The 19,343-nt window shown below is 40.3% G+C and overlaps 1 protein-coding gene across 4 annotated transcripts in view; it reads left to right on the forward strand.

Moving 5' to 3' along the window:
• Positions 1-19,343, forward strand: part of LOC144755185 (caspase-7-like) — a 237,730-nt gene that overhangs the window by 113,455 nt on the left and 104,932 nt on the right. For all 4 annotated transcript variants that reach the window (XM_078643846.1, XM_078643849.1, XM_078643845.1 and 1 more), the window contains exon 4: positions 16,080-16,208. In XM_078643846.1, the coding sequence (XP_078499972.1) occupies positions 16,080-16,208 (129 nt within the window). The remainder of the gene's footprint in view (positions 1-16,079; positions 16,209-19,343) is intronic.

Here is a 19,343-nt window from a genome sequence, read left to right on the forward strand (position 1 = left end):
CCAAAAACGATTTTAAAATCATAATTTCTAAACACTGCACATGGGAAAATGACTTAAAATGTCATTAAAACACATGAAAGCGTTTTTTGATTGCCTTCCCAGCATGGTTTGGTCACTTTTAACATGGCTATTTAACACAAACATTCAAAATCTAAATTTTCCATGCACATGTGAGAGCATATTTACAAGCAATTTGCGCCACAGAGAAAGGTCTTACACTAAAATGAGAAAAATAACATCAAGGACAGTCAATTGCCTTATAAAGAACCATACACCATTATATCCTTGTCATGAATTTAAAAACAATTCCTTTTCCACAAAAACGATTTTCAAATCATAATTTCTAAACACTGCACATCAGAAAATGACTTAAAATGTCATTAAAACACATGAAATCATTTTTTGATTGGCTTTCCAGCATGGTTGCGTCACTTTTAACATGGCTATGTAACACAAACATTCAAAATCAAAATTTTCCATGCACATGTGAGAGCATATTTACAAGCAATTTGCGCCACATAAATCATAATTTTCTCCTTAAAGCACACTATTCTCTATCTAAAGTAAAGAAATATTTTCTCACCTTAGCAAATACTTTGAGTTTGAAAACAGTCTAAGAAACACACCAATTTGTCTTCAGCAGAGCAAAAGGTATGCACTCCAGAGTCTGCAGCTATCAAAAGCACAGAAATGGTGTAATTCTTCACACATATTTCTCATGTCACCCAATCAAAACTCTTCCCTCACTTTTTTTCAAATGAAAACCCTTCCCCCTCTGCCCTTTCTGCCTATTTTCCATAGCAACCACCTCTTAGAGAAACTCTGGTGTTTGCAAATTCACACAACAATGTTGCAATTGAACTCTGAACTCTCAGTGCACCTGCATATCCAGTGCTTTCTTTCATTTAATGATTTTTTATTGACCACTCAAAATACATCTTTCAAACAACACATCTGTACACCCTAACTTTCTGTTTTCATCAATCAAAATCCACCAATCACTGTTACTACTTCATGAACACAGAAACTCCACAGTTTTTTTCATTTCAAACTCTCATTTTTTCAACTGCCATTTCATTGCCACACTTCATCTGACTGCAGGAGAACCTTCTCTCACCATGTTTTCTGTCTGGATTGTTGGTCATAGTTATATTCACTGGGCTCAAAGGTACGTTGAAAGCAGGAATTTACCTAACCTCAATTTACAAGATGTGGAAATTAAGTGGTTTGGCCACAGAGGATTAAAATGTCACCAATTGATACCATTGGTGAAAACCTTTATGCATTTGCCAAAACCTGACCTGTTAATTGTGCACTGTGGAGGTAATGACTTGGGCACTTTGACTGGTGTAGGTCTGGAAATGCTTTTAAAGGACACCTTTGAGCAATTAATGGCACTTTTTCCTCAGACTGCCTTGGTATATTCAAATATATGCCAAAGACAGAAATGGAGGTGGTCAAACCAATTTTGTCCACAAATTGAGAAGTCGAGGAAGCATGTAAACAAATCTGTTTCAGCTTACATGAGAGACCATGGAATGGGCTCCCTGTACAACAATAACTTGCGTTACTACATGCAAGATATCTACAGAGGAGATGGAGTTCACTTCTCAGATGAGGGCAACAGAGTTTTCACTCTGAATTTAAAAATGTGCATTGGTACCTACTTATAAGTACCAAAATGTACCATAAACCCAAAAGCTCTTCTCAGAGCTACCCTACATCTAATCACTCACAATTATTATTTTACTCTAACTTTTTTCACTAATTTTCAACAAAGTACACTCCCTGGGGCGCTACCCGGTACGCGTACCGGGAGCTAACCTCGCGAAAATTTTTAAAAAAATGTTTTTTTTTCGCACATATAAACCTCCTCAGCCACCCTCAGAAAACCTAGGGGGTCAAGATAAGTCTACCGTGCCCCCTTCTACCCATTCTGAACATTATTTGCCCTCCATCTTGTATCTTAATTCGACCGAAACACAAAATGGTGGACTCCCGGAACGCTTAAGGTACGCGAACCGGGGCGCTCAACGGTTCGCGTACCGGGTCGCTCCCTGGGAAGCGCACCATTAAAAAAGGTGGGAAAGTAGTTCACAGAAAAGCCACTGGAGACAATTTCACCAAATATAGATTAGCTCATACTACATACCAATCCCTACCATTTTCACAAATTTGATTGGAATTCCATTTAGCCATTTAGCCTGTAGACCTCTCTAAATACCGTGAGGTAAATTACTTCACAAAACACATCTGAAATGTTGGAATTGACAACCAATTAAAATGTTACTTTCATTTTCTACTTTTTTTACCTCACATTTGATTGGTTATGTACCCGAATATATATAAAGGAAGAGAAGGAAACACAGCCATTTTGACTACTACTTCCTGGTGTACATTTCAATAGGATTTTCATTAATAACTTCAACTTCTTTTTAAAGGTAAGTTGTTATTTTTAAAACTGAAGTATATTGTGCACTTTAAGTTAATATGGCAAACTTTTTCTGTTAGTTATATACTATCCCTCTGTAGTACTTATAAATTTAGATACACTTTTTTATATTCCTACTTCCACTCTGATACTATACACTGCCCAAAGATAAATTCTCTGTTAAAAACTGCCTATCTAAAATTAATCCCAACAGTGCCCTACCTCTACTAATATATATTTTTTTTATGCAAATTTCAGGAAAAATGGAAAGTGAACAAAACATTTCATTTGAAATTGTCCTTCCAGAGTCCAACACAGAAATCATTGATCCAAATGAGATTGAATTTATGGATGAAACTTGGGACCAAGAACTACTGCAATGTGTACAAGCAGTAGATAACCTCCTTGCAAATGAGGACATTTTACAACCTCAGAGACTACAATCTATATTCCATGATTATTATGAAATTTCTGACAATGAAATGTTAGAAAGTTTAATAAATTATGAAACACAATAAAAAAAGCTTAAAAAATAAAAAAAAATAAAAAATAATCAACAAAACCAACAATCAATTAACATACAGCATTTGAAAAGTCTATCATTCATTTTTCATTGTGGTACGCTCCCCAGAACGCTTCCCGGTTCGCGTACCGGGCGCTAACCACGAAAAAAAACAAAAAAAATTTTTTTTTTTGCTTCGCGGGGCCCCTTTAAAGCCTCCACATCAAACCTAGGGGGTCAGCGAGGATCTACTATTCCCCCTTATGGTCATTTGCCCCTTCGCTTTCGCCTCCTCTTGTCTCTCGATCCTACCGAGAGACAAGATGGCGGCCGCTACGGACTGTTTGGAATGTTGACAGACACCGGAGAGCCAATCAACTTCGCTACGCGAAGTTCCGTTACGCGTAAAGTACGCGAACCGGGGCGCTGCCTGGTCCGCGCTTACAGATATATATCTTTTTTTGAACGTTAATTTCTCAAAATCCACTGCAGCACATATATTGAGACCTACAAAAGGCACATCGGGCTACCAGTCCCTACAATTTTGCCAAGTTTCGTGCAAATCCATTCAGCCGTTCGGGCTAAAAGTGAGGCTAACCGCCCTATGGAAAACTCAATGTTAAAAACACGTTTTGGGACCCCCCTTTTTTCTCGGCCCCCCTGGACCAACTCCCCCCAAATTTCCAGTGGCTGCTCAGAAACAAAATGTTCCATTTTGCTGAAAATTTCAGCCAATTCCGTCCACAAACGCCAAAGTTATTAGACATAGAATTTTCAAAAAACCCATAGAGAAAAAATCCTAACTATATATACCTACTGGCGACCGCCAGTAGGTAATATGTATATATATATATATATCACCTACTGGTGGTCGCCAGTAGGTAGTTATGGTAAGAACCTAGTTTCTGGATTTGCTAATAACTTTGACTTCCTTGGACGAATCTTCCTGAAATTTCCCCCCCCCTCTAAAAAAGTCCATCCAGGTCAGCTCCTATCCTGAAAGTTTGGGGGTGATTCCTCAAGCTAGGCCGGAGAAAAAAGGGGGGTCCCAAAACACGTTTTTTCCATGTTCATTTCCATAGGAAATTTTGCGACGAGCTACAGCCCGAACTGCTGAATGGAATTACCCCAAATTTGTCAAAAAGGTAGAGCTTGGTTTATAAAGCGACCTTTTTTTTTCAAATGGTGTAAATTAGTTTAGTAGTTTTTGAGAAATTCAAGAAATAAGAGTAAAAAAATCAATTTCCATAGGAAACTTTGGGCAAGGCTACAGCCGAAACTATTGAACGGAATTACCCCAAATTTGGCAGAAAGGTAGTGCATGGATCAGAAAGCGAAATTCTTTTAAATGGTATAAATCATTTCAGTAGTTGCTGAGAGATTAGAAAAATAAAAGTTTTGATATCTGAGCAGAGCCTTAGTTCCGAACAAGAGCTTCACTGTGATTGGCTTGGAACACTCCAAACCAGGAAGTGTTGGCAGCCATCTTATGACTCGATAGAAGCGAGTCACCAGAAAACAGAGAAACAAAGATATAAAACACGAGAAGGGGGCAGGGTAGAAACACCTTGACCCTCTAGGCCTGCTCAGGGTGTCGTAGAAGGACTCCCAGGGCAAAAAAAGCCTTAAAAAAAAAAATCCAGCGTAATTTGTGCTGTGATCGCGAGTTCTCGTGTTTTATTTTAATGAGGCATCTGGGTGGGCAAAGTTGCGGGGCATTTCGTAAAAAATAATAGGGGGGCTCGCTGGGGCTTCAAGAGGGGGTTGTGCGGTACCCCTCCTTGAGCCTTCTATGTGTTTATAACTTTGGTGGTGTTTGATGACTCTTTAGGAAATTTTCCAAAAAGTTTCTCTTTTTTGATCAGTCGCTATCTTGAATGTTTGGGGAGATTAGTCTAGGGGTGGGCTCAGAAAAAAAGGGGGGCTCAAAACATGTTTTCTCAATGCAATTTCCATTGGAAACTTTAGACAAGGCTACAGGTCAAACTGCTGAACAGATATACGCCAAATTTGGCAGGGAGAAAGGTCTTGGTCTAGAAAGCACGCTTTTGTTTAAATGGTGTAAACCTGTTTAGTAGTTTTTGAGAAATTTGAAATTTTACAGCTATCGATATTTGAGAATTCTGACATCTGATTGGCTAAGGCGTTACGAGCACGAGTGTGCGGCTCATTGGCTGCGAACTGTTGAAACTAGGAAGTCTTGGCAGCCCTTTTGTGACAGAGTTGAAATGCGAATGGCTGGGAAAAAAAAGAATAATTGTATAAGAGGGAATAGTAGGAACAGTGTGGTCTTAGTTTAAGCAGTCTATACGGTGTACAGGCAGGGAGTTTGAATATTGGAGAGGCATGGAGTTTGAATGTTGCGTAGGCCCTGGAAAATAAGTCTGCAGAACAACTGTGCGCGGTATTGCGGCAAGGTTGCGTAGGCTCTGGAAATCCCGTCGGGAAAACAATGCGCCGTATTGTGGCAAGCAGTGTGTAGGGTGCACATGCAGGTAGTATGAATGTGCGGTTTTGCAGCAATGTTTAGTAGGCTGTGTAACGGTGCACACACAGGTAGTGTGAATCTACGGTATTGCTGCAATGTTCACTAGGCTGTGTAAATCATACTGGGAAAATAACAATGTGCCGTATTGCAGCTTTCCTTTAATATAATGCGCAGTAATGTTTACTTATAATGCAGTGTTCGCTTTTATCACGGACAGTGTCACTTTCTTAGATGAAATGTTATATTATGTGGGAGGGCGTGTTCTGTCCCTGTGCGCGGAAGAAAATTTACTTTTAATTGACTGAGGTGTTCCAACAATGAGCTCAATGTTCATTGGCTACGAACCATTGAAAGTAGAAGTGTTGCCAGCCATTCCCTTCCCCTCCGCGGAGTAGCAAGGACATCTGATTGGCTCACATGATCCAAGCAGGACCTTCCAGAGCTTAATGTTCATAGACTGTGAACCATTGAAAGTAGAAGTGTTGCCAGGCATTTCCTCCCTGTCCGCTGAGTAGCAGGGACATGTGATTGGGTGATGTGTTCCAAGCAGGACCTTCGCAAGCTTACTGTTCAGTGGCTGTAAATCTTTGAAAGTAGAAGTGTTGGCAGCCATTTCCTCCCCTTCCGTGGAGCATCAGGGACATCTCATTGGGTAACGTGTTCCAAGTAGGACCTTCCCGAGCTTAATGCTTATTGGCTGTAAACCATTGAAAGTAGTAGTGTTGCCAGCCATTCCCTCTCCCTCCGCAGAGTATCGGGGACATCTGATGGGGTAACGTGTTCCAAGCAGTAGCTTCCCAAGTTTAATGTTCATTGGCTGTGAAGCATAAAAAGTGGAAGTGTTGGGAGCTATTCCCTCACCATCTGCGGAACACCAGAGACATTTTATTGGCTAAAGTGTGCTGAGTACAAGATTGCTTCTTATTGGTTGGGAACGGTTCACTGACTGGCTGCTGCTCATGCGTAGAGGGCGTTTTCGTTGTCCAGCCTGGACGAGGGCCTGGGTGACTGTTCTTCTTGTGTCTGTGGGGATCCACCTGTAGATCTTTCGGAGCATGCGGAGGGTGTTGAAACAGGAGGACGAGATGGCGTTGACTTTCTTGGTCTTGGAGAGTGTTGAGTCGAGGATGAATCCCAGGTTGCGTGCGTGGTCGGTAGGTGTGGGTGTAGCTCCCACAGCAGTTCACCACCAGTAGTCCTCCCAGGCTGAGGGGGTGGAGCAGAGGATGAGGACCTCAGTCTTGTCTAAATTCAGCTTCAGACGGCTGTTCTTCATCCATCCGGCGATGGCTTTCTTTCCTTCGTGGATGTTGGTTTAGGCGGTGAGAGGGTCCTTGGTGAGGGAGAAGAACAGTTGGCGTATCGTCGGTGTAGACGATGATGTTGAGGTCGTGCAGTCTGGCAACGTGAGTGAGCAGGGCCATGTAGAAGTTGAACAATGTCGGACTGAGGGAAGATCCTTGGGATCCATCGCAGATGATCTAGGAGGCTTCAGATCAGAAAGGGGGGAGGCGGACGCTCTGTGTTCTGCTGGAGAGGAAGGAGGTGGTCCAGTTCAGCGTTTTGCCTCGGACTACTGGTTTTAAACAGTTTTATTAAGCAATCACAAATATACTTTCTTAGGAAAGTGAAGCTGTATATATCAGAGGGGTGAAAAATAAAAACGCTATTTTTAAAATATCCCTAATCGTGGCCACACCCTCCCTTAATTTTTGTAGGGTATAGTTTGTAAAAGGGGTGCCCCCTATTCTTGATAGTATAAAAGAGCATGCGTTACTTTTAGATAGAGTAGAAGAGAAGTGCTACAAGAAGCACTCCCGCACTACATAATCTCATGTCTCAACAACAATCCCCAGTAAAAAACTGTTAAACACAAATGACGTGATATTACATAGAAATGTACGCTTCATCAAAACATTACATGAAGCACTCTTTATACAATTGTTTTTAGCAACTACTATTTTAAGAAACATTAGCTGTGTAACAAACTGTGAGGTACTAAGTTATCTATGGAAATTACTGTAGTATGTATTGTACATTTGTCGAACAGATAGATATCCAAACCCTTTGAAGTACTATAAACACACAGTATTAGAATATACAGGCTAAAATTATAGTATTCTACAGGAGAAGAATAATAACAGTCACTACAAAAAAAAACACATTTATTTACATTTGTATTCTGTAGAATGCGGAAAAGTTCTGTCGTAGTGCTTAGAGGTCGCTTACTGGTCGCTTACTGCTTTGCTGATAGATCAGGTACTCCTTTAAGAATATATAGGATAATACTATAATACCAGCTGTGAATATGTTGAAAGCTTCTTCTCTTCGGGACTTGGAACATTTTCGTCATCGCGCCAACGGGTCATAGACTCCTGTGAGTTCAGTATGAATGTGAATATTAAATTATACATACTCACACTATATGATCCCAGGGGGGAAACAGAGTAAGAACCAGAAGCTCCTGGGGTTATATATACATTTTTAGTCTTCGCGCCCAGGGGTTACCAACACCTCTGAGATCATATTGAGAAATAGCCACATATTATAAGGATCTACTATGCCATAACCAAACAACTTCCAACTCCTTAATATCATTTGTTGTCTCAAAAGAAGAATCCGACGCTAGATAACGGAACCTGCATCACAGAAGGGCCATGCGTAAATAACTCGCACAAACGAAAGTAATCAATCAACGGTTGTGGCTTATATACTTTTTGGTTATTCAGTAGTCTATGGAAGGAACATGGGGTTACGTCCATTTAGATGTCTTGTTTTACAGTTGAGACGTGCTCACGTTTTCACTGTGTTACTTGTGGATGTGCTTGGAAAAGTTAGAAAATGTGAAGCCGTTAAGGTTTGATTTCGATCTTCACACGTATATGTATAACGTTGGAGAGCTTAAAAACTGTTACACGGCAAACTGTGTCATCTCGTTTCTCATGACTAAAGACATGTATTATTGCCATAATTCTAAATACAAGACATTAAAAAAAGTTTCAGAATAAAATAAAAATAAAATACGTGCTAATATTTGTCATCGTTATGGTTTTAAAACTCCAGAGAAGTTTCCCGGCGCTCGGGGGTGTCGGGAACATTAATCAAGGTATTGCCTATAGTGACATAGTGGTGGGCTAACGTGCCGCCGGGGATCGAACTGTAAACGGTGTTGTTCGAAGTCAGGTATCATAGCTGGCGCATCATAGTTTTTCTACACTTAGATTTTAATTAGTGCTAATTACGTTTTAAACATTAGTAAATTATAACTTATATCAGACAGTTACAGTTAGTTTTTCACTACAAAAAGTATGCACATCTTTTTAAAATGTACTTAATATAGGTTTCAGGGACATTGTAGTTAGAAATTAGCATTTATAAAACCTTTGAAATTTATTGAAAAAATCATAGGATTTACAGACGTTATAGTTAGAAATTAGCATTTAAAAAATCATTGAAATTCACTGAAAAAAACATAAGTTTCAGGTATGTTATAGTTAGAAATTAGCATTTAAAAAACCTTAGAAATTCACTGAAAAAAACCATAGGTTTCAGGGACGTTATAGTTAGTTGGACATTTCACTCATACAAAACCGTAGAAATTTCACTGTTATAGTTAGTTCAGCTAGCTATAACTCATGCCCCCGCAATGCACTGCTCATGATGTCACATATTACATCATTCATGGCATTGTCAGTGACATCACTGATGACATCACTGATGACATCTCAAAATACATCACTGATGACATCATCCACATGAAAATCTGATGCACCTCTTCATACTCTAATATAACATTTAATACATCAACAGAAAAATACAGAACCATTTTCCAAATTGTTAGCAGAGCAATACCAGTTACTACATATGCACTCACTGATTGCTAGGTCTAGACACACATCTACTGATTGATCCATACAATCACTCATACATGCAGTCACTCAAATACAATACTATCATATGCACTCATACACCTATACAGACAATCATATACCGCTGCTCATCCATGCAGTTACTCACACACCCACTTAGTCATGCAAATAATCTATCACAGTCCCCTTTACTCACCTATACAATTATATCGACACCACTTTACCTATTCATACAGATAGTAACACATACTTACTCTCTTATGTAGTCAGTGATACACACTCATCCTTACAGCCACTTTCACAATCACTCACTCTCACATATAGCTATTTATATACACCATCACTCACAAATCTCTGCCTTTTCATATGTAGTTACTCACACATGTACCACTGAGACATCCATTCACTCGCCAACACACCCATGCACACACTCACCCGCCCATACAGCTGTTTCCACATGCACTCTTGAACCCATACACCCAGTGAATCAACCACTCACACATCTATGCACAGAGCCACACACCTCCCACCCACCCAAACACTCTGTCTCCCATACAAATGCTCAGGCAAACAAACAATAACCCATATCGACACTTATATACCTACTAACGAACCCATGTAGAAGTTTACACAACAACAGACAGATTGATAGAGACATTCACACAGTTTAGTCACTAACTGATGCATTCAGTAAGATACGTTTAATCACTCACTTATACAATCAGTCACACACCTGCTAAATCGTGCATCCAGACACTTCAACGCCCACTCATTCTTCAATACAGCTTGGCATATATATAAAACATATTTCAACTTTACAGAAACAGTCACTGGATGATGACATCAGTGATGTACATGGTGTTCCCCAGGGATCAATTTTGAGTCCTTTATTATTTAATGTATACATGAGCCCTCTGGCTAAGATTGTGGAAGAAACAGGATTAGTGATGTTTTCTTATGCGGACGATTCCCAACTTGTTGTTTCCCTGACTTCTGAGACAGTGGAAGATGAGTCCACCCTGAAAAGTGGCCTGAAGAAAATCGCAAGATGGATGCAGGATAATTTTCTCCAACTGAATGGGGACAAAACGGAGGTTATCATCCTAGGGAATGATAACAATTTGTGGGGGCCCCACCACTGGCCAACTGAGATGGGCAAGATTCCCGTCCCAGTGACTCAAGCACGCAATCTTGGAGTCATTATAGACGATGCGCTTAAGATGCATAAGCAGGTGGAAAAAACTGCAGGAACATGCTTTGCCATCTTAAAATGGCTGAAGAAAATCTGTTGGATGCTACCTGAGCCAACCAAGAAGATGGTGGTGAATGCTTTGATTACCTCCCGTATTGATTACGGAAATGTCCTGTACTTGGGTGCAAATAAAGCACTAATTCGTAAGCTACAGGTAGAACAAAATTCTGCAGCTAGGCTAATATGCAGAATTCCCAGACACACCTCAACCACTAAATATCTGCGAGATTTGCACTGGTTGAAGGTGGAAAAGCGGATCAGATTTAAGGCACTTTGCATTATGCACAAAATAAACACGGCCAGAGCCCCGAAATATCTGATGACACTGGTCCACCCGTACCTTCCGTCTCGATCATTGCGCTCCTCTACCCAAAAGAAATTCACTATTCCCAGATTTAAGCTTTCCCGTGTAGGAGGCAGGTCTTTTTGCTATCAAGGCCCAATGCTGTGGAACTCCATGCCTCTTGCAGTTCGGATGGAAGATAATTATGGCATATTTCGCAAAAGCCTAAAAACTTGGCTATTTAACATCTAAATTTCATATTCCGTAGTGTTGCTTACCTTTACAAATCTCCGCGCCGGGAAACCCTTTGTGGGTAGCTGTTACGCATAACAAATGCAATAAATAAAATAAATAAAATAAATGTCATCAGTGATGTCATAAGTGATGTCACTGGTCATGAATGATGTAAAATGTGATGTCATGAGCAGTGCATTGCGGGGGTGCGAATTATAGTTAGCTGAATTAACTATATCGGTGGAATTTCTATGGTTTGGTATGAGTGAAATGTCCAACTAACTAGAACGTACCTGAAACCTATGTTTTTTTCAGTGAATTTCTGTGGTTTTTTAAATGCTAATTTCTAACTATAACGTGCCTGAAACCTATGGTTTTTTCAGTGAAAATATGTATATATAAGTCAATCAGAAGAAAGACCAGAGGTCGCAGCGGGGTACTCAATGGCAGTCCTTTATTCGCAGTGGTTTACTGGCATAATGCATTTCGGCTACACGCCTTCATCGGATGCCTTTATCAACAAGGTGTAACTTAGTCCCTCCTATGTAGTTCATCCAGGTTGGAACAGCAACAGTCCCGCTTTGCAGCTGTGGTCCGTTGTAAGGACTTCAATTCCCAACATGCAATATTCAGGTGAGTATCCTACGGGAAACTGTGCTTGAGATGTGCCGAACATCGGAGGGAAAGGGCAAATGCGAGCCAAGTTGCTCCCTTACTTCGTGCGCTGAAGGCTGCCTCGGGTTCCCAATGCCACAACCACCAGGGCGAGGACCAAACTGGGCCATGACAAGCAGGTACAGTGATCCTGCATCCCCGTACAATGACGGACTGCAAGTTGAAGCAGCCCTGGCTCAGCCAAATCCTGGGGTGGGCCCATGAATATCCAATCCCTTAGAACACCTCCTTTTTTGCCAATATTTTCATGAGCCACTTGTATGGCGGGTCCTCAGTGTATATATATATTACAAGTCAGTTGCTCCTTCCGTCTCCCCTTGCCCAAGGCAGGCTGATCCTCGGCTGTCGGTGGAACGCGCCGACTTCAGAATTAATCCCAAATTTACAAATTAGATGATCACACAAGAGGGCAATCTCACCACCAGGTCTTTTTTTAATTCAAGTAACGTGTTTCACCTGTCACAGCAGGCTTGTTCACACACTGGAGTGTAGGGTAAATTTAGGTATATACTTTCCAATACACAACAGAGAAAGAGGACTTCAATTGGATAGTCCTTCAACCAGTGGTAAACACAGCGGCCATTTTAGACTAATATTTTCATACAGTTAGAGACAGTTTTTTCATACAGTTAGGTATCACCGTAATACTGTTACCTCAAATTCTCGTAACTGTTACAGTTACATGAGTTAATATGTTCGACATAGTGTCACAATTCAATACACTTTGGAGGAGGAGGAACCCCTGGTTCCAGTCAGCACGGTGCGCAATTTGGGGGTTTTGGTGGATGACAATCTCCAAATGGAGTCACAGGCTAACAAAACTGCTAGCGTGTGCTTCTCTCTGATGCGCATGCTTCGGCAGATCCTTCCACTGCTGCCTAAGGACACGTGCTCTCTTTTAGTAAGGAGTATACTGCTGAGCAGGCTGGACTACTGCAACTCCCTGTATTTGGGAGCACCAAAATATATCCTTCAGGGACTGAAGAGAGTCCAGTCCATGGCAGCAAAGTTGGTGTTAAATAGGCAGCGCAGGTCTTCTACAACTCTGGCCCTGAGGGATCTTCACTGGCTGCCTATTAAGGAAAGAGTCTGTTTTAAATCGCTCTGTATTGTGTACAGAGCAGTGCAAGACTCTGGCCCAGTTCCACTGCAGGAGAAGTTTACCTGGTATAATCCCAAGAGACAGCTTTGCTCCTCTAGTGTAAATCTGATAATGACTACCAGATTTAAACATTCCAGGATGGGAGGTAGAGCTTTTAGTGTGGCTACCACACGCCTATGGAACAAACTGCCCCAGAACATCAGACAGGCCAATTCCCTGACTGGTTTCAGGAAAAGTCTGAAAACCTGGGTTTTCCCAAGGACTGAACATTAGATCATTCCACCGGTAATCCGGTCTGCTCTTGTGGGGGCTATCTTCAAGTCTAAGCGCCAGGATACCCGTAGGGTGGCAGTTCGCGCTAGATAAGAACATAATACGATACAATACTTTGTGGTGTCCCGGTACTTATCAGTATTTAGCCAATGCTATTCCTAAATGCATGCGGTTATGCATAAAAGGTTTACCCCTAAAGAATATACTCTCGGCCTAGTGCCCTTGAGCTTACATGAACATGTTTATAGGTGATGCAGCGCCACTGTATTAGAGTGTTTGGTTATACCGAAATTGCTAATACTACAAGTATAGTTCATGATAAGCATATCACTGTTTCCACATGGTGTCTATTCTGTGCGTACATTTCACGATAAGCAATTAGTTTCTAATCTCGACAGTGTCCTTAAATGCCTGTGTGCAGAAAAGCTACAGCTCCTGTTTCAATGTGCCATATTAGTCCTTTATGTAAAGAAATATGCCCACAATTAAAATGTACAGACCAGTCCCTGAGGAAAAACGTGAATACAAGTGCATAATATAAATCATTGTAGTGCTACCAAATTTCTCTTGATTGATTTCTACACAAAAAATATACAGAATGGAACACAAACGTATTGTAAGGAACACAAGGGTTCTCTTATCTGTACAATGGTCACGTCTTTGAATGTTGATGTGCCGTTCATGAAGGGTAGAGGAGAATCTTGATTCCCTTCCAGAGTCGGCGACTTCCTTTCCTCCTGTAATTAAAAGGAGATACAGAAAAGAAAAAGAAACTATCAGTATCTAATAGTAAAGGTTAAAACACTAATAATATACATCTGTCTAACATCATAATTTGCTATCCAACTCTATACATCAATCTCTCAATAGGTTAACTTATGTACATCATATTGTCTTCAATACCAGGCACGTTAAGTTTGTACTTAATGTTCTCGCAGGTGTACACTCAGTTCCTCGTCTTGCCTCTTCTCACGAGGCTGAACAATCACCATCAGAGTGTCCCCATATCCCTTGGTCCTGAAGAGACCCTGCACTGTAAAAGGGTCGAAAAGCTGTCAACTGTATTTTAAAGTGAACCTGTTGAACAGCTCTGACTATTGTACACAGAGGCTGGAATCATTACTAAGATAATCTTTAGTTGAGTTTAGAAAAATGTGGAAACCAAGCTGTACACGTTACATGTTTTTCACTGTTTGTTTTATGGTTCCATTTCACTTGGAGACACAAAAGCACTATTGTTTTTTCTTGGTATGTGTAAATATCAATTTGAATTTTACAAATCTGATAAAAGGTGAACATAAAGTCTGCAAGGTCCTCTTTCTTTCTGACATCACTTTAACCCGTTTTTATGATCGCAATTGTGCATTTGATTATTATAACAGATTAGTCTAATTTTACGCTGGGACCGTTGTTCTGTTACACATCTCACGTACACAAGGCTCTACACAACCAAGGACCGGTCTGCATTAACCACCGCCTGAACTTCCACCAACTATCGAGAAAACTACGCTCCGTCTCACTATTACTTGCCCATACTTCTTGCATCTACCGAAGCCGGAGCGGAGGACGCTTCTTCTCCCGCATCGTCTCAAAGACCTGGATTAGCTTCCCCATGCAACTCCGGACCATCACCTCACTTTCGGAATTCCGAAGGGCCCCCAAGACCTGGCTGTTCGAATGAGCCTCCGGGACCTGCAAGTGCCTGGATACCGTTTCGGGTGATTAGCATGCACTTTATAAATCCTGATTGATTGGATTCTTCAACTGCCAGGATGTCCCAGTGGCTGGCATCCAGCCGCACTTCAGTACCTTCGGGTCAGGATCTGCACCTGCCATGCACGGAGACCACACACATTGAATGCCACAAGACAACTATTGGAGGAATACATCAAGATTTAAGATTCATTCTTCCTCCATCCAAGAAAAACAAAAAGAAACGCAATTGCACATGCGTGCTGAAGTCTAATAGCTCTGGTTGCCGTGATTAGCCGCACATTCGTGAACAGAAAGGAAACTGCATTTTTTCGCTTAGATGCAGTATCTTAAAATATAACGGAAAACCACTGCACACTCATGCGGAATGAGCATATAATGGGCGAAAAAAGACAGCATGTGCTATCAACAATATAAATGAGGGTGTCAGAAACAAGCCGGCTGTGCCCAGGCAGTGATACGGAAAAAACTTCAAAACAGCCCACGACAAGTCAGCAAGAACCTGGTCTTGGAAGAGGGCTTATTTCACGCTGGAGTAAATTGTAGCAGTAAACACTAAGGCCAAGCGAAATTTAATTTACACTGGCACAATCTTGAGCAACTTCTGGCACAACGATTGTTCTGTTAAATGCCTGAAATTCCACCATTATCCCATGTGCTTCTTTTAGCAGAAAATGCACCCTTGCGTCAAAATGAACCTGCAAGCGTGGTGCAAACTGCCAATGCCAGCATTTCACATAGTAACGGTACTTTTCATGTACTTTTTTGAGCAATTTGCGTACTTTCTGCAAAGGAAATTATGAACATTTTACCCAGGGCTAGTAAACACCTTTTTAAGAATACTGAGCTGCATACTCACCTTTTATAAAGTTAGCTCACAAGAGTAAATATAGCTAGTAAGCTAAAATAAAACCAGAACTCGTTAACATAGTAAAGAGCAAAAGACTAGAAAAATGCTTCTTTCTGGCTACGTAAGAATACAGGGTTGAGGACAGTAGAGGCTAATTCAAAAAATCTTTAAGAAAGCTGTAAAAACAAGTCTCAAGAACTAAGAAGCATAAAAGTCCAAAGGCAGAATCTTGCAGGAAGTTCCAGTGTGATGGTAGAATGGGAATATCCCGAAGGCGTGGGTTGTAATACAGGGCATGTGATTATAACCAATGTGAGAAAGCAGGTTTTACAGGTCTTTAATTGTTTGCATACGTTTTCATCATAGGTGTCATTGAAAGTCTAAATGCATACTTTATTCTTCTGCAGGTGTCGCTACTCGCAGTGGGACTAGCAAAGATGCGCAAGACATTCAGAATTGTTTTCAGAACTTGGGATTTCAGGTTTTCATAAAAAAGGATCAGACCTGTGAGGAAATGGAAGCCTTACTGAAGAAAGGTAGGATGATTATGACAAGCTGTGACAGAAATGGATGAAAATGTGACCAAAGAAAAAATAATAAAATTTTATTTCAATTTAGGAGCAATTTACTCTCATTTACTTATTTATTTGGCAGTACGTAGATTGCACACCTGTCCACTCATGATCACCTCAGAGCACTTTGTGGAAAATAATTTAGACGGGCGTTAATGAAAGTAGAATCATTATGCGTGAATGTGTCAATGATGGAGCCAACGGTACTCTCTGAAGGGTGGTCACTCTTACATTGTCAGTGTGTGAGCTTAAGAAAGCGGCCTACTGGTCGAGAAACAGTGTCACTGCGGATCCAAGGTCAAAAGGTGATTTTGCTGAGACTGATATTTCTTCAAGGATTTTTATGAGGGCCATATAATTCAATCAATGCTCAGGAATGTGTTCAACTCTGGCTTATTATATGCAGCACTATGCAAGGATTTTGAAGTCATTTTTATAAGCAACATTTTAGGGGGAAATCCTTGAAATATATTCATATTTCTGTGCACTTCATATGCAAGATAAACGTGGATTATGAATTGAATCACATTCTTATAGAATGTAAGAATAAACCAAATTGTTATTATTTTGATATACATACTTATGTACAATCTAAAATAATAGTTTTAGGGTGTTCGTGTGAAGCATTTTATAGTGCTCTTACTCCATATTTTCAAGGGGTCATACAGATTAGCAAACACAAACAGTTATCTTTGCCCACTCCCGCATCTTATATAACAATAATAGATGTTCTAGCAATAATAGATGTTCTAGAATGCTCTTTTATTAGAAGATGTCAGTTGACGTTTGAAATCTCCTGTGATATCATCAACTGAATTCCCCTTTAAAGGAGATATCCAGCATAGAGAAAATAGTAATTGTTGGCCAGTCCTGGTTATCTAGCAATCGGCAACATTAAGCGTTCTAGAATTTGTTTGATAGTGCCATTTGTGTTTTTGCGATATTTTGCATCATCATTGATTGTGTGCCCTTTTAAAGGGGGTTATCCAGTGAAGAGAAAGAACATACAGTTCTCTTCGCCCATTCCTAACAATCACCTACTGTAGCCCTTCTAGAATGTTCCTTTGTTTGATAGTGGCAGCTGGGGTTGTGCCACCTATTACATCATCATTGACTGGACGACTCTTTTAATGGGGCCATTAAGCTTAGAGAAAATACTGTTCTTTGTGACCAGTCCTGCATCTTTAACAATCACCCAAAATGTCACTCTAGAATTTTGCTTTACTTGATTATGTCAGCAGGGAGTTAAAAAGAACCCCTTTAGAGTTGCTTTAGTTGTTCCTTCTTTTGCAGGTGCCTACTATCAGGGTAACCCGGACTCATAAATGATTAGATATTTCATTACCAGCCTTATGTGTTAGGCGTGGCAAATAAGATGGGAATTCACCCCGAGTGAACCCACCCAATGATAATAACGATGTGGAAGGCGTGAATAGCAATACAGCCTGAGAACTAGAAAGGTGGATGTAGTTGCTGCATCGGACTGCACTACATAAGTGAAGGAGTGATATAAGCAAGTCTGACTTTCACTAGTACGGTTTAAAACGATTTACAGCCAGAAGAGTTTGTAAAAAACAGGACCAAAGCATGCGTTTTACCTTAAACTGTTTACAGGAATTTCTGAAGGCAGAAAAGAAATAATAAAATGTTTTGGTACCATCATGGTGTGTCAACCAAGCCCAACTCTGTTTAAAAACATTGGTTGGTTCACCCCCACTGGAAAACATGGTGGTAATGTATTGTGTTAAAAAGCTATTGACTCATATTTTCTAGGTCTGCAATTTTGACACAACTGCCTGTCATCTGTTCAAGATGTGTATAGCAAATTTCTTCACATCCACCTTCCACTTTAGTTTTTCCATTGGGCCTTTTCAAGTAGATTCTCAGTCGTATATTATTAGAAGCAGAACAGGAAATGTAAAAGTTACAATGATCTCCTAATTTTAGGCCCTAGATAGAAGAGCCTTCACTCAGGATTCACAGACTTCACTGGCTCTGACACTAGAGTTAATGCTCAGGTTACAGAGATGTTACATGTTCAGATAGAGGTATATACCTGTTAAGTTTCAAGGTAGGGCACACCAGGTACATGTAGTAATGATTATGTGTTTTAATTAAAAAACATGCTTCAACCTTAAATACTAAACTTCCATTCCTGGTAAATCTATATATATAAAAACAAATGTATGTCTATCTGCCTGTCGGTTTGTCCTTTATGCATTACTACACCATTCATCCGATCGCCATGAAACTTTGGGAAGTTGTTGAGTACACTCCAGCAAAGGTTTTTGGCATACATTTCTTTTAAATATCGCCCCGCAGGGCCCTCATAATCTTTCCAATACTGAAATTGTCAGCGAAATTGCGAGCATCGTCCACAGTTATGCCCCCAAACGGAAATCGATTGGTCGATCTTCATCTGAAGCACGAAAGAAAAAGGCATTACGAGCTTCAGAAATAGACGAGCAACGGGAAGCAAGATTAGAAGCTGTACGAATACAAACTGCTCAAGCCCGTTATTCTCAAACGAACGAGCAACGACAATCAAGATTGGAAGCCGATCGAGTACGCACTGCTCAAGCCCGTTCTTCTCAAATGAACGAGCAACGAGAATCAAGATTGGAAACAGATCAATTATGCACTGCTCAAGCCCTCTCGAATGAAACAGGAGAGCAACGAGAATCAAGATTGGAAACCGATCAATAACGCACTGCTCAAGTCAGCTCGAATGAAACAGGAGAGCAACGAGAATCAAGATTGGAAGCCGATGCTCAAGCCACACTTTGAAATGGTTTCAAGATTAAAATGAATAAGTTTCAATAAAAATGACACAATCTAAATTGAATGTTATAACGAGTTTCCTTGAATTTCCTTTATTCTGAGATCGCAGCAACGTGTTGTTGTATAAAATATCGAACATTCTTTAAAAATATACATGTCCAAAATATCGATCACAATAATATAGGCAGCAATATTATTGTTTATGAATAAATATCGACAACTCAAAATTAGATAAAATGCACAAAATTAAACACCATAAATATAGTTAAATAAATAAACATACACTGCATATAAAATACAAACAAATACATCATTTTT

The sequence above is a fragment of the Lissotriton helveticus genome, chromosome 5_1 (genome assembly GCF_964261635.1).
Source record: "Lissotriton helveticus chromosome 5_1, aLisHel1.1, whole genome shotgun sequence".
Classification (NCBI taxonomy): domain Eukaryota; kingdom Metazoa; phylum Chordata; class Amphibia; order Caudata; family Salamandridae; genus Lissotriton; species Lissotriton helveticus.